The sequence below is a fragment of the Ranitomeya imitator genome, chromosome 6 (assembly GCF_032444005.1).
Source record: "Ranitomeya imitator isolate aRanImi1 chromosome 6, aRanImi1.pri, whole genome shotgun sequence".
Taxonomy (NCBI): Eukaryota; Metazoa; Chordata; class Amphibia; order Anura; family Dendrobatidae; genus Ranitomeya; species Ranitomeya imitator.
The window spans coordinates 369,290,158-369,307,248 of record NC_091287.1 but is presented as its reverse complement, the minus strand read 5'-3'; the positions used below and the strand labels follow the sequence as shown (position 1 = coordinate 369,307,248).

At 42.2% G+C, this 17,091-nt stretch overlaps 1 protein-coding gene across 1 annotated transcript in view; it reads right to left on the bottom strand.

Moving 5' to 3' along the window:
* LOC138642673 (cadherin-19-like) overlaps positions 1-17,091 on the bottom strand; it is a 225,822-nt gene that overhangs the window by 67,655 nt on the left and 141,076 nt on the right. The window contains exon 5 of the mRNA XM_069730990.1: positions 1,189-1,353. Within this exon, the coding sequence (XP_069587091.1) occupies positions 1,189-1,353 (165 nt within the window). The remainder of the gene's footprint in view (positions 1-1,188; positions 1,354-17,091) is intronic.

Below are 17,091 nucleotides of genomic sequence, written 5' to 3'. Positions count from 1 at the left end.
TGGCGTACTGCAGTGGCTGGGAGATCAGATGTGCCCGCTGTTAAAGTGAATGAATATTCACTGCTCCCCATGCCCATGGGAGTGAAGAGCAGTGAATAGTCATTGTCTTTAATAGCGGGCACACGTGATTGCTCAGTCGTCTGTGGCTAACAGTGTGCCTGCTATTAAAAAAGAAATGAGTTTTCATTGCTCTCTATCTACTTCCATAGTCCCAGGTGTGGAGAGCAGTGAATATTCCAGCAGCTGTCCTCTGTGTGTAAGCAGAGCACGACATCACTGCCATGCCCTGCTTGCAAGCTGAAATTAGCTGCTTGCATCAGCACAGGACGCAGCTTTGTGAGGGAACAGAGGGAAGGTAATTTGAATGGTTTAATTTTTTATGTGTACAGCGTGAAGGGGGCTATACAGTATATACCAGGATGGGGATGGGAGGGACATCTATACCAAGATGCTGATGAAGTGGCCACGTATACCAGGATGGGGATGAGGGGGCCATGTATAGATGGATGGCCGCCATATATACCAGAATGGGAATGGCACCATTTTAATCAGAATAGGGATGAGGGGGCCATGTATACCAGGATGGGGATGAATGGGGGCCATACATACCTGGATGGGGATCATATATCAGTATGGGGAATATAAAACTGGATTGGGGACATATGCATACCAGGATGAGGGATATTAGTACATAATTGATGGATATTGCCCTATAACGGTGTCAGCAGCAGATTCTACCCCCTCATAACTATGTATCATGACCACATTTTTTGCTTCAATTTGTTTTCTATTTTCCTCCTCCAAAACCTAGGTACATCTTATGGTCTGGTGCTTCTTACAGTTCAAAAAATACGGTATATACCAGCACCTGTTGAAGCGCTGTTTGGCATGAAACAGCTGTTTTCATCAGTGCATTCCACTCACTCCTGCAATCCGATGTTTTAACTCTTCTAATAAAGTGTTGAAGTTTTAATAGACGGTGAATGTGGTTTCATTTTTCTTTTGATGTTATGCCACAGTTTTTTTTCTAAAAGCACCCAAAGTCTCTGAAAGGTATGGCTGGTCTCAGCTTACTTTTCAGAAGAGTGAATAGCAGATGGTGCCGGACACACTTCCTTTGTATGATAATATGGAATAGCATTGCCAGATTTTCATAGCATTAAACATAAAATGAAGAACTTTGCTTACTTTGTTGAAATTTAGGTGCATTGTCATTGACATCCAGTACTTTAATTATTACAGTTGTTGTAGCTGATAGTGCGCCTACATCACCAATCAAGTCTTTGGCTTGCACTATAACTTGATATTGATCTTTAGTTTCTCTGTCAATTTGTGAAGCAACTCGAATTACTCCTAATTGTAAAAAAAGATAAGAACAAAATATTTACAAATAAAAGGAATATGACACAGTTATTTTTGTTGCCCTGCCTACAGAGTGAGAAATACTTACTTCACATGTGTGTCAGTTACTCATCAACACTGTATATTGCAGTTTACTTAAAAAACACAGTTTACCACGCGCAGTGTAAGGCAAGCGCTGAGTGTTCAATAAACCCTTTATGATAAGTTCATATGGCCGCTAAATTCACTAAAAAACAGTCATGACTGCAATTGTGAACGCGTCTAACTTACACCACTGCTGGGTGGGCCAATCCACATAATTGATGGATACCAGACTTACCTGTTAATTACTTGCACTAAGCTGGTCAGTAATCACACCAGACAATTTTTTTCACACAAACACAGGGTCTTTGTCAAAAAAAGATCATATGAACAAGCACGCGGGCTAACATTGGGTCCATGTTTTGTCCTTTTTCCCCACAGACACAGATGGACCGAAAAGACATTAATGTGACCATGCCCTTAGTGATATGCATGTTCCAAAGAGTACTCTGTGTCCATAAACTGCAACTCCCCATGCCCACCTACTGCTGATTAACAGCTTCTTCTGTAAGCACAGTAATAAGGAAAAGACTGTCAATCACCAAAGGGAAGGAGGAACCTGATTCTTATTAATATGACAGACTCCTCATAATGCTAGATTTGTCCTACACCAAATAATTTATGAAATCTTGTTGGGAAGTGACACACACTGAAATCAGGTGTCTGTCTCTATTTATACTGCCCTATAAAAGTTCAACCTTAACTTTTTGTAAGATTCCTTTTAAAGGAAATCTGTCATCTGATTCATGCTTCCCAACTGCAGACATCTTGAATCAGATCCTGGCTGCCCAATTGCAGCCAGGTATATTTGTCTCTAAAAAGCTACAGCAACTTTAAAGCTAATAGACAGTGATCTGACTAGTCTGTTGCTGCCCCTGGTTGTCAATTCCCAGCACTGCTGCAGATGAGTCACAGATCTCTGTCAATCACATGCAGCAGCGCGGGAAAGGGACGGCCGAGGGCAGTGCTGGAGTAGTTGGGTCTCTGGCTGGGATCACAGCAGGGTCATTGAAGTTTAATGTCTCTGACACTCCAGAGCATTCCAGAAAAAAACATATCTTGTGCTGCCAAGATCTGATTCAAGGAATTAGAGAAGGTGCACACTCAGCAGGTTAGGTTGGTGCTGGCTGAACCGGACTAACTCCATCTAAATAGTAGAAGAAACAGCCGCATTCATAGGTGAATGCAATATGTGCAAATTTTTTTTACAGTGGTCACCACACTAGAAATGTAACAAAATAGATGATTCTGAAGATAGCAGAAAGCAAGCAATGTTTCGACCCAATCCTGTTTCTTTTTCAAGCATTGCTACAAGAAAAGGTACACCGTAATTAGTGTGTTATAAATTCATAGCAATAGGCAAAGAAATATACATAACATATTACAATATACAGTATATACATGTTGCAGCTCATATGTGAAGGTTACATAGAGGACAATGCTGTGAGTACAGCAGTACAACCTGTGCGGAGTGATTTGGATATTGTGAGTAAAGATACAGGAAAAATTGTATGTAACATGGGGCCTGATGCTAGTTGAATGGACTAGTCAGGTATGGTGTTCAACACATGTTAGAAACATGAAGTATGTTTTAAGTTTCCCATCACATTTGTTTGGGATGGGATATGTCATGAAGTGAAAGCTTAGAGAGAAAAAGGGAAGATAGAGGAAGAGATAAAGTACAAATGTTGGGAGTAGTACCAACCTATTGTGGTAGGCAACAGGGGTAATTGCTGGGGAATTCCTTCAATGCTTTTGGATCTGTTGGGGTAGAACAGAGATTAAGGTATGGAACTTGGTATGCAAAGGCAGGAGGAGGAGTACTGTCTGTGCTCGTTGCTAGGGGACAGGGTAGAGGTTCCTCGTAATGTGGTGTGAAGACATAGGTGGCAGTGGGCTATAAATGAGCGCTGCTAGAGCCACTTACAGTATCGCGAAACCGGACGTGAAATCTAGAGGAGCTTCAGAGTGAGGCTTGGTTGTCTAGAATGGTTGACCTGAGATGTGATCTCAGAATCTGCTGTATCAGTGTAGCTGGTACTCTGGGGAGGAGACCTACATTATGTGTGGGAAGAAATGAACTGCATGAATGAAAAGGTGGAGATGGTACATGAACTTAAATGAAAACAAGAGCGAGAAAAAATAAAAATAAAATTAATAAAAATAGAAAAATTAAAAATAAGGGAAAAAGAAGGTAAATGAAAATTGAAATAAGACTAAAAATAATAAAAATAAAAAGAAACTTATAATAATGAAAATAGCGGAATTTGAAATAGGTCAGACTGAATCAGATAACAAGTTCCCTTTAAGGCCGGAGACTCACTAGTATTTAAAAATTCTTTCTGATGTTGATCCAGAAAAGTAGGACGAATGTCATGCAAATGGCATTTGACTTTCTTGCGACTACAATGTGATTTCTATCACCTAGCATCCAAACGACATCCGAATGACATGCGAATGCAATCCTTATGCAAAGGGATTTTAACATTAACTTTTACATAGAGTGATTACCTATGTCATTTAAAGATAGCTTTCAAAGAAAATATTCTTCTATACATTTATATATACTGTATATGTAGATTGTAAACTAATGAGCAGGGTCACTTTTTTTGCTTTAATTTTTGTATTATTTGGAACATTGTTACTTCTGACGTGTATGAACTGTTAAATTGTAAAGCGCTGCGGAATATGTTGGTGCTATATAAATTAAAATTATTATTATTTATATATATTTGATAGATATCTTACTGTACATGTATTTTAGTAATGAATAAAAACATTTCTTAAAAAAATGCCATGGGTCCCCCAAAATTTTAGTAATCACCAGATGGAAAGCTGACAGCTGTGAGCAGATGTTTGTAGCCCGGGAAGGGGGTAATACACGTGGAGCTTCTCAGGCTATTAATGTCAGCTCTCAGCTCTATACTTAGTCTTTCCTGGTTAATAAAATGGGGGACCCCCCAAAAAAATAACATGGAGTCCCCAATGTAATTAATAATCAGCAAAGGCTAGGCAGATAGCTGCGGACTGATATTAATAGCATAGGAAGGTATGGATTTTGACCCCGTCCCAAACTAAAAACATCAGCTCTCTGTCACGTCCATAAGATGCCCCACATCTGGTGCTTTGCCTCACTCTTCCCATTTGCCTTGGTGTATTGGCAAGTGGGGTAATAGTTTTGGAGTTGATGTCAGCTTTGTACTGGCAGCTGGCATAAAGTTCAGGGGTTAGTAATGGAGAGATGTCTATTAAACGCACCCATTACTAACCCCATAGTCATTTTGTAAATAAAAAGCACCCTGAATAAAGTCCCTTATTTAGAGTAAAAGTACTGACAATTTTTTTATTTAAAAATAAAAAAGCAAAGTTCCCTCTGCTGATTACTAAAATTTAGAGGGACTCTACTCCATTTTTTAAAGAAATTTGTTTATTCATAACTAAAATACATGTGCAGTAAGCTACACATGCAAAGCACTGATTATATATGTTGCTGACATCTTTATATCTATCTATTCTATATACAGTGGGTACAGAAAGTATTCAGACCCTTTTACATTTTTCATGCTTTGTTTCATTGCAGCCCATTGGTTAACTCAAAAAAGTTAATTTTTTTCTCATTAATGTACACTTTGCGCCCCATCTTGACTGAAAAAAACAGAAATGTAGTAATTTTTGCAAATGTATTAAAAAAGAAAAACTGAAATATCACATGGTCATAAGTATTCAGACCATTTGCTCAGTATTAAGTAGAAGCACCCTTTAAGCTAGTACAGCCATGGGTCTTCTTGGGAATGATGCACCAAGTTTATCACACCTGGATTTGGAGATCCTCTGCCATTCTACCTTGCACATGCTTTTCAGTTCCATCAGGTTGGATGGCGAATGTTGGTGGACAGCCATTTTCAGGTCTCTCTAGAGATGCTCAATTGGGTTTAGGTTAGAGCTCTGGCTGAACCAGTCAAGAATGGTCACAGAGTTGTTCTGAAACCACTCCTTTGTAATTTAAGCTGTATGCTTAGGGTCATTGTCTTGTTGGAAGGTGAACCTTTGGCCAAGTCTGAGGTTCAGAGCACTCTGTAAAAGGTTTTCATCCAGGATATCTCTGTACTTGGCAGCATTCATGTTTCCTTCAATGACAAACGGTCATCCTGTCCCTGCAGCTAAAAAACACCCCCATTGCATGATGCTGCCACCACCATATTTCACTGTTGGGATTGTATTGGGTAGGTGATGAGCACTGCCTGGTTTTCTTCACACATACCGCTTAGAATTATTACCTATTTTCGTCTCATCAGAGAATCTTATTTCTTATAGTCTGGGAGTCTTTCATGTGTTTTTTAGCAAACTCTATGTGGGCTTTCATATGTCTTGCACTGAGGATAGGCTTCCATTGGGCCACTATGCTATAAAGGCCCGACTGGTGGAGGGCTGCAGTGATAGTTGACTTTGTGGAACTTTCTCCCATCTCCCTACTGCATCTCTGGAGCTCAACCAAAGCAATCTTGAGGTTCTTCTTTACTTTTCTCACCAAGGCTCTTCTCTAATGATTGCTCAGTTTGGCTAGATGGCCAGGCCTAGGAAGACTTCTGGGGGTCCCAAACTTCTTCCATTTAAGGATTATGGAGGCCACTACACTCTTAGGAACCTTGAGTACTGCAGAAATTCTGTTTTAGCCTTGCCACAACTCTGTCTCTGAGCTCCTTGGCCAGTTCCTTTGACCTCATGATTCTCATTAGGTCTGACATGCACTGTGAGCTGTGAAGTCTTATATAGACAGATGTGTGCCTATCCAAATCAAGTCTAAACAGTTTAATTATGAACAGATTGTCTCCAATAGAGTAGAAACATCTCAAGAAGGATCTCATGTGACAAATAATAATCTTTATTTTTATATAGCGCTGATATATTGCGCAGCACTTTAAAGTTTGCACAAATTGTCATCATTGTCCCCGATGGAGCTCACAATCTAAATTTCCTATCAGTATGTGTTTGGAATGTGGGAGGAAACCGAAGTACCTGGAGAAAACCCATGCAAACACTGGGAGAACATATAGACTCTTTGCAGACATTGTCCTTGGTGGGATTTGAACCCAGGAACACTGAGTTTTTGAGCAAAGAGTCTGAATACTTATGACCATGTGATATTTCAGTTTTTCTTTTTATTAAATTTGCAATAATGTCTAAATTTACAGAGTGCATATTACTGTGAAAAAAATGAACTTTTTTAATTTACCAAATGGCTGCAATGAAGCAAAGAGTGAAAAATTTAAAGGGGTATGTTAGGTGTCGAGTTCCTGCTGCTGCACAGGGGAAATCTCAAATCATGTCCTCTGCGGTCTCCCATTCTCAGCAGACACGTCGGTCCCAGCATCAGGCTCAAGCTGATACTGTGCATCTGGTTACAGCTGCCACCCCCAGTTCAGCCTTTGTAATTAGCATTGATCAGCAGCGAGCAGACGTTCCAGGGACTAAGTCCTACTTTTTCCTACTGAGCATGCATGTGGGACAACGTCTCATTGGAGGTCAGAGGTCACATGTTCAGGTCCTGTAGTGGCTCCGATTGGACCATTAGGAAGGTACCGGAAGGCTATAAAAGGCTTGCATAGCTGCTCAGCCATGCGCTAGTATAAACCTGACTAGGCATGTGAGTGCTGCGTGTTTGACACTGGTGAAAGCTCCTCAATGATTTCCATCCCCTTGGTTGTTGTTTAGGCATTAGGGTGAGTGAAGCAAACTGTCAGCGCCATATCTAGATGGCACAGCCGTGTTAATACCACTGGTCAGTGTAGGGTGGGAATTCCCTCTTGGACTCAGTATCTGAATCAGGGCGTCCTCAGGCACTGTCTCAAAAGCCACTGAGGGTCAGAGCAAGTCCAATCAGTATAGTAGGGGTGAATCATAGGGATTCCGCTATAAGCTGCACCCTGTGACTGCTAACAGGGTACATCGTACCTTTAGCGACTCTGTGAAGTAACAGAGTTCGCTTCCATTCACACCGGGTGAAATTTAACCTATATGTGTACAAGCGTTCTTCTGTCATTTTGTTCCGCCATTTCTTAGCAGCAGGTTCCATCTCTGCACGGTGGACCCCGGGCTGCGAACACACCTTATTTCTCCCTTAATATTATTTGGTGCCTTCCACCAGCCCTAACAGGGTCTGAATACTTTCCGTACCCACATATATATATATATATATATATATACTGTATATATATAGATATATATATACATATATATTTATATATACAACTATAATATAACGGTGGGACCGTCACTCTGTCCGAAGCCTTTATAGACTGCACAAGCACAATGCACCTGCGCAGTCTATACCCAGCCCACAGAGTTACGCTGCCGGGGATGAGGATTGTAGCTCCGGGTGGGCCCGGTGCTCAGAGGAGGCCCACCCGGAGCTACGCTACTGTAACTGTATTGGTGTGCACAGCACACCGATACAGTTACATACTGTTACAGAGCAGGGAGAATTGATCTCCCTGCTCTGCCGCTCGGCCACTAAGGGGCCCCTGAGCAGGTGGGGGGCGGTGCCAGCAGTGGTCCCCCACCTGTCATTGCAGGGTCAGGTGTATCGGCATCTAGCTGATGCAGCTACGTGCTACGCTCTTCCCATCATCCCCTTGTCAGCGTCTGATGTCACTGACGCCAACAGGCGGAGCAGGGACTTAACGCCCGGTGCCCGCAGACCGGAGGTGAGTGGAAGTAGGGAGCAGTGCAGGAACCAGAAAGAGAGGTGAGTATTTATTTATTGTTTTTCTTTATGGGGGCTGCCTTATACTACAGAGTCTGACAGGGTGGGGGTGTGTGCTGCCTTATACTACAGAGTCTGCCTGTATGGGGGGTGTGCTGCCTTATATTACAGAGCCTGCCTGTGGGGGGATAATGCCTTATACTGCAGAGTCTGCCTGTGAAGGAGGGGTGCTTCCTTATACTACAGAGTCTGCCTGTGGGAGGTGCTGCCTTATACTACAGAGTCTGACTGTGAAAGGGGGTGCTGCCTTATACTACAGTGTTTGCCTGTGGGTGGTGGGTGCTGCCTTATACTAAATAGTCTGCCTGTGTGGGGGTGCTGTCTTATACTACAGAGTCTGCCTATGTGGGGGGGTGTGCTGCCTTATACTACAGAGTCTTCCTGTGGAGGGTGCTGCCTTATACTACAGGGTCTACCTATGAGGTGCTGCCTTATACTACAGGGTCTGCCTATGGGGTGTTGCCTTATATTACAGGGTGTGCCTATGGGGTGCTGTTTAATGATACAGAGTCTGCCTATGGGGTGCTGTCTTATATAACAGGGTTTGCCTATGGGGGCTGCCTTATAATAGAGGGTCTGCCTATGAGGTGCTGTCTTATACTACAGTGTCTGCCTATGGGCTGCTGTCTTATAGTACAGGGTGTGCCTTTGGGGTGCTGTCTTATACTACAGAGTCTGCCTATGGGGTGCTGTCTTATATTACTGAGTCTGCTTATGGGGTGCTGTTTTATAGTACAGGGTCTGCCTTTGAGGTGCTGTCTTATACTACAGGGTCTGCCTATGGGGTGCTGTGTTATACTACAGGGTCTGCCTATGGGGGGTGCAAGATGGTAGCAGCACATGACAAGATTAGGGCTCAGGATGGAGGCAGCACACACTGGGATGGAGACCACCTGCCAATATAAATGCTCACCACCCAGGCGTAGAAAGGGTTCAATAGCTAGTATATATATATATATGTATATATATATATATATATATATATATATATATATGTGATGTTCGCCCTTCGTTTTCGAAGATGACCATGACTTCAGGGTTAGAAGAGAATTAATAGTTATGGGTCCGGAGGTGGCTGATGAGTCCAATCCGGGCCCTGAAGGTTCGCCCACATACTTGACATACGAAAGTGGATGTGGTCAGTACACCAGATTCTGCTTGTGCCTTGCGTACAGCACGCTTTCTTTTTGCGTCACAGATTTTCCTATCTTCAGCTGCACGTGCTCCTGAGGTGATCCTGCCCCGCCAACCTGGACGTTCCAGGGCAAGCTCTTCCCATTCATTGGTGTTGACTTCCAGGTTTTTGAGAGACACCTTAAGGCAGTCTTTATAGCGCTTCTTCTGCCCCCCAACTGCTCGCTTTCCTTGGCACAGTTCTCCATACAGCAGTTGTTTCGGTAGTCGGCTGTCCGGCATTCGGACCACATGTCCAGCCCACCTGGCTTGGACTTTCAGCAGGAGAGTGTAAACGCTGCAGAGCCCAGTTTGTTCCAGAATTGCCGTGTCTGGGACATTGTCTTGCCACCTGATGTGGAGGAGTCTGCGGAGGCAACTTATGTGGAAATGATTAAGCTGTTTAGCATGCCGGCTGTACACTGTCCAGGTCTCGCTAGCATAGAGAAGTGTGGTGAGGACCACCGCGCAGTAGACCTTTAGCTTGGTGGTAAGGCTGAGTACCCTTCGTTCCCAGACGTTCTTACGCAGTCTCCCGAAGGCAGCACTGGCTTTGGCGATTCTGTTGTTAACCTCAGCGTCTATGGTTACTTCACGGGAAAGTGTGCTGCCTAAGTAGGTGAAGTTATTGACTGCTTTGAGGTTTTGCTCCTTCACTGTGATACGTGGCTCCTTGTACAGTTTTCCTGCAGCCGGTTAATACATAACTTCGGTTTTCTAATGTTGATCTCGAGACCAAAACAGTCGCAGGCTTGCGAAAAACTGTCCATTTCATGCTGCATCTGCTGTTCCGTGCTAGCGTTAAGTGCACAGTCATCAGCAAATAGTAATTCACGGATAACAGTCTCATGCACTTTCATAACCGCCTTCAGGCGTTTTGGGTTGAATAGCTTGCCATCAGTCCTGTACCTAACCTGGACTCCATCTTCACAATTGTTAAAGGCATCACTTAACATTGCAGAGAACAGCATACTGAACAGGGTTGGAGCCAGCACACAGCCTTGTTTTACGCCATTTGTTACTGGCAAAGCCTCAGATACGTCTCCATCGTTCAGAACCTTCACCATCATGCCATCATGGAACTGCCGGATGACTGAGATGAACTTGCTCGGGCAGCCAAATTTTGCCATGATCTTCCACAGGCCATCTCTACTGACTGTGTCAAAAGCCTTGGTCAAATCAACAAAAGTTACATAAAGGTCACGGTGTTGCTCCTGGCACTTTTCCTGAAGTTGACGTGCTGAAAAGACCATATCTACTGTTCCACGTTTAGCACGGAAACCACACTGGCTTTCGGGTAATAGTCCTTGCTCAAGGTGATGCAAAAGGCGGTTGAGCAAGACACGAGCCAATATCTTGCCTGCAGTGGACAGAAGGGAGATGCCTCGATGGTTGTCACAAGATTGGCGATTACCTTTCCTCTTGTATATGTGGATTATTCTGGCATCTTTCATCTGTTGTGGAACCTGTTCCTTTGTCCACATATATTGGAATAGTTTGGTCACCGTTTGCATCAGAACAGGGCCGCCAGATTTATATACCTCAGCAGGTATAGCATCATTTCTGGGCGCTTTTCCACAAGAAAGTTGTTTTACTGCTTTCCTGTCTTCATCTCCACTTGGAAGAACATCAAGCTCCTTGTTGATTTCTACCTGGGGCAGGTGAGCAATAGCCTCATCATTGATATTGGCAGGGCGATTAAGAATATTATTAAAATGCTCAGCCCACCGTTCCAGAATTTGTTTCCTTTCTGTCAGCAGCTTAGTTCCATCTGCGTTAAGCAGAGATGAAGGGCTTGATGACTGGGGTCCATATACAGCTTTGAGCGCATCGTAGAAGCGTTTCTGGTCATGGGTATCTGCATAGCCCTGAATTTCGTCGGCCTTCTTGCTAAACCAGATATCCTGCATCTCGCGTAGCTTGATCTGTACCTTTCTTTTTATGTTGGTAAAGGCACCTTTCTTAGCTAACGATGTGGGGTCATTTTGGTACACCTTATACCGCTGATGTTTCTCTTCTAGGAGTGTCTTTATTTCCTCGTTGTTTTCATCGAACCAGTCTTGATTATTTCTGGTTGCTGATCCAAGATGCTCCAGAGCAGTATTATAAACAGCATCTCTCAGAATTGTCCACTGTTCCTCAACGCCAATCTCCTCTGCCTGTAGTATATTTAACAGTCTGCCATCAAGGTCATTGGCAAATGTATATATATATGTATACACCCAGTATATATATAGTCTATATATTTCATTACTTACTTGTCACACTGTGATTTTGATGAACATGGCTAATGAAATGTCAGATTTTCAAAGAGATGGGTGTGTAAAAATCAGAAGGCACATGCATGGTCCGAGTGCTGCATGATTTTTTTCTCGCATCCATTGACGTCTATTGGCGATTGCTATCCGAAAATAGCTTCCACCCACAGCATGCTGCAATTTTTTTATCAGTCTGATCACAATCCGATCTGAGCTGATAAAAAAATCACAGATGAGCAGTGAATCATTGAATAACATTGGTCTATGTTATCGGTCTATGTTATCGGATTGCATTCGCAAGTGGGAGTGAGCCCTCACTAAAACATTTTGATTAATGATCCACATTTTTCATTATAAATTATACACATTGGCACAAAGTTGTAGTAGTTGCAATAATGCTGTGTTGAAAACCTGAACAAATAAGTACTGATGCCACTGTTTTTTATAAATAAATTTAAAAACAAAGGTAATAATATTTCATATTATTTTTTTAGCCCAGAACAGGGAATTGTATACTATTATTGATTTTCTACTTTTTTTCTTTGAAATTCTAAGGTCAAGTTAGAACAATACAGAAAGTAAATTGGTCAATGCCAGAGGTTTGCTAATTGATTTATCTTTTTCAATCCTTCTTTGATTTTCTTTTTGTATTTCATAAAAGAACAAATACATGAGAAAATGGTTATATTGCATCAGAGAGGACTGTGCTAAACACAATAAAGTAATAGAAATAACTTTGCTTGTTTTTTTGTTTTTTAAGGAATGATTTATTTTATGCCTTGTGCTTACAGTGTACATTTTATGTCTGATTCACACTTCACATCTTTACAGCAATATTTTTGTTACCTTCTTATTGTCAAGTTTATACATGACAGATCTGAGCTGTTTTTGATGAAGGGCAGAACACTAAAGGTACCGTCACACTCAGCGATGCTGCAGTGATATAGACAACGAGCTGATCGCTGGAGCGTCGCTGTTTAGGTTGCTGTAGAGACGTCAAACACAGCAGCTCCAGAACGATGCAGGAGTGACCCAGTGACGTAACAGTGACTCACTTATCGCTCTCGCTGTTTGTTAGCTCCATGTAAACCATTGCTGGCATCATTGCTTTTGATGTCAAACATGACGATACACGCCGACCTGATGACCAAATAAAGTTCTGGACTTCTAGCTCCGACCAGCGATGGCACAGCGGGATCCAGATCGCTGCTGCGTGTCAAACACAACGAGATCGCAATCCAGGACGCTGCAACATCACAGATCGTTGTCGTTCTCGTTGTAAAGTTGCTGAGTGTGACGGTACCTTTAATGTGACTACTGCCACAATGAAAGAGATACAGCTGTGCTCAAAAGTTTATATTCCCCGGCAGAATTTTTGCCTTTACTCCCAACATCATAAAGGGGATAAAATCCATCTCGTAAATAGTGTTGAGCATTCCGATACCGCAAGTATCGGGTATCGGCCGATACTTGCGGTATCGGAATTCCGATACCGAGATCCGATATTTTTGTGATATCGGGTATCGGTATCGGAAGTGTAAAATAAAGAATTAAAATAAAAAATATTGTTATATTCACCTCTCCGGCGGCCCCTGGACATCAGCGGGAGGATCCGGCGTCCGGCACGGCTTCTTTCTTCAAAATGCGCGCCTTCAGGACCTGTGGTATGACGTCCCGGCTTCTGATTGGTCGCGTGCCGCCCATGTGACCGCCACGCGACCAATCAGAAGCCGCGACGTCATTCCTCAGCTAAAGTCCTAGAATGAGCGCCTTTTAGGACCTGAGGAATGACGTCGCGGCTTCTGATTGGTCGCGTGGCGGTCACATGGGCGGCACGCGACCAATCAGAAGCCGGGACGTCATTCCACAGGTCCTGAAGGCACGCATTTTGAAGAAAGAAGCCGTGCCGGACGCCGGATCCTCCCGCTGATGTCCAGGGGCCGCCGGAGAGGTGAATATAACAATATTTTTTATTTTAATTCTTTATTTTACACTTTAATATGGATCCCAGGGCCTGAAGGAGAGTTTCCTCTCCTTCAGACCCTGGGATCCATGAGGATACATTCCGATACTTGATGTCCCATTGACTTGTATTGGTATCGGATATCGGTATCGGCGATATCCGATATTTTTCGGGTATCGGCCGATACTATCCGATACCGATACTTTCAAGTATCGGACGGTATCGCTCAACACTACTCGTAAATCAATAAAAAAATATTCATGGCACATCAAAAAATATAGATGAAAAATAAAAGTTTCGAACTTTTGCCTAAGGCCGGTTGCACATGATCCGGAAGTGGCAGCTCTTTGGACACAGCTCATGCTAGATGCATCCAAAGTGCTTCCGCCTATTCAACGCAGGTGAATCCGCATGTGTTCACTGAAATGTTTGGATTCACCATGTCAATACCTTTCTCTTGTGATGACTAGAGTCTGGAGTAACGCTCCACATGTCTGTCTCTGCAGGTGATCCGCAGGCATTTGTAGATGCATGGTGGGCATGGGATTTCATGAATGCTATGCTATGCTGTAACATCTGACCACTGTGGGTTGGATGCTGCATAAGTACACAGCGTCCAACCCACAGCAACTCCACATCGTGTGCACATACCCGAACTGACACTTATACGTTTTAGCTATGCAATATATTTTGGCCCATCCAAAGCTGTGAACAATTGAATGACAAATGCAGTTGAGAAGAAGAATGACCACAGCCATTTTATTGATGTTATCTTCTGTCAGCCGACACATTGGCTTTATTAAGAGTAGTCCTTAAGAAATATGTACAATTTGCAATGCCTTTGAGATAACTACAAAAACCTTTCTATCTACATCGACTGTTAACATTTTTAGTTGACATGTTAGTATTCCCATTACTATAATTCAAAGCAAACATTTAATCCTAATTAGAGTGCAAACTACGTCACTAATTCATCAGCTTCAAGAAATTTAGTATCCCATTAATAGTCTTAAACAAAAGGCCAGATTGAGACTAGACTTTAATATAAAGTATGAGTAAAATATTACATGTGAAAAAAATTAAACATATATAGTTAGTAAAAAGTGGAGATAACCTGTCTGTTTTTGAGTCTTTGTTGCTTTTATTTGAACATGGGTTATGATATTTACCCTCTGGCCCTATCTTATTTTGTCAAAAAGACCTTATTATGTAGCAAGGACACAGCTTTAATTGATTTCACCATCAAACACTAGTTAGTCATTTTCTTTTGAAAGTGTCTTTGGACTTTGAATACTCTAAATAGGTCTCATGAATCACTATAATTATGCTAGTTGAAGCACATCAGAAGATCAATTGTAAGCAAATGAACATTAACTAGCACACTTTGTGGCCAAATGAGTCCAGGATTTTCAGAAATAGTTTTGTGTTTTTAATAGCACTTATACCTGCCTTATCCTAATAAACTGTTAAACAGATGTGATATTTAGGCATCAACATTATAACTGCAATGGCTGAAATATAACATATGTCAATAAATGTAAGTCTTTTGTATGAAAGCATTACCTTATAAATAAATAAATTTGCCCCTTAGTGCCCCATGGCAGAGAGATCTGTTGTGGAGTTTCAGGGAATTTGGAGTAGGCGGAGATGCAAAATTCACTTCACAGAGGGCAGATGCTAGCTATAATATATGGCTGACTTCTGCCTCTAAAAGCAGCGAATAATACATCCACGGATTGCTGCTGTTAAACTATGAAATGCCAGTGTAAATTGCGGACAGTGGCATTTAAGTGCTGCAATTATGCCTGGACATTAGTTTGGGCAGCCATTGGCTTCCCTGCAAAGTGATTGCAGGGAGCCAATGGGTTATTATGACAGCCGGGGTCCAGCTGAATTCCCTAGGCCTGTCACATAATCTTTCCTTTGATATCCAGCCTGAGGCTGTGTCATAAAAGACTCTGATTTTTACTATACACAGCAATGCTCCATTCTTTCTACCTAAAGTAGACAGCTGCAGGTTCAAGTCCCTAAAAGGGACTTACAAATAAAGTAAAGAGTAACAAATAATAATAATAACTAAAAAAAATTTGAATGACCTCCCCATTTCCTCAGTCAACAATGAAGAAATGTAAAAAATGCACATATTTGCTATTGACTTGCTGAGAAAAGTCAGATTTATTTAAATACATAATTAATTCACCTATAAAAACTGTAGAGAAAATAAAATAAAAGAATATCAAAATTCTTGAAATGTGGATTTTAGTTGTTGTAAAACCACCAAAAAATGCAATGTAATGTAATCAATGTATTTACTTCAAAATAGTATCAATAAAAATATTAGGTCCTCAAAAACAAGCCTTCACATAGCTCGGTTGACCAAAAAATAAAAATGTTGTCAATTTTGGAAATTGGCAACTCACACTACGTGTTTGTGTCCACTTGTGCCCTAAAACTTAATCAGACATGTATTCCAAAGGTGCAGATTAGAGTTAAGTGTCCATTTTAATGCCAAAAACATCAATTCTTAATTCTTGAGCTTGTCAATCTTAATTTACTTTATAATAATAGTTAGGCATTGAAAACATGGGGTCATTTGGCTAAAGTTGTGGGTGGGTAGGGCTGGCTCAAGATTTTCGTGGGCCCAGGAAACGCAGAATACGTCACCGTGGTGGAGCAGGGAGAGGTAAGTATTTCAACTTTGCAAGTGCTGTGATCCTGAGCAAGCAGGGGTGTTCACTCGTTGGCACTTGGCACTGGCACAGGGCCCCTCATAGTACGGCGGTGTGATTGATGGCAGGTGGCGACTCCCACTGCCAGAGACACTTTTGCGTACTATGAGGGGCCCTTTGCCAGTGATGTCATTGACGAGTATGCCCCCCACCTGATGAAGGCACCTGCACTTTCATCTGCACCTTCCTCTTTGTCCCCGTTTAAGGTGATATAGTATGCGGGAAGGGGAACCTGACTTTCAGCAGGGTCAGATTCTGGCTGTGTAGAGTGCAAGGGGAATGTAGTGGTCTGGGTGAATGTACCAGCAGACTCATCTAGCAGTGGCTGGGCAATGGGCAGGATGAGGAGGAAACACAGATATAGGCCCAAATAATAAAGTAGGCTAAATGCAGTTCAAAATTTTTAACAGGACTAAACAGGCGGCGTAGCTTTGTTCAGTGGAGGACAACTGTAATGAGTGGTGCAGACACAGTAAGTAGGTCAAAAATAAAAAAAGTAGTCTAAAAGCAGTTCAAAATTGGTAACAGGACTAAACAGGTGGCGTAGCTTTGTTCAGTGGAGGACAACTGTACTGAGTGGCGCAGACACAGTTAGTAGGCCCAACTAAAAAAGTAGGCTAAATGCAGTTCAAAATTGGTAACAGGACTAAACAGGCGGCATAGCTTTGTTCAGTGGAGAACAACTGTAATGATTGGCGCAGACACAGTTTGTAGGTCCACAATAAAAAACTAGGCTAAATGCAGTTCAAAATTGGTAACAGG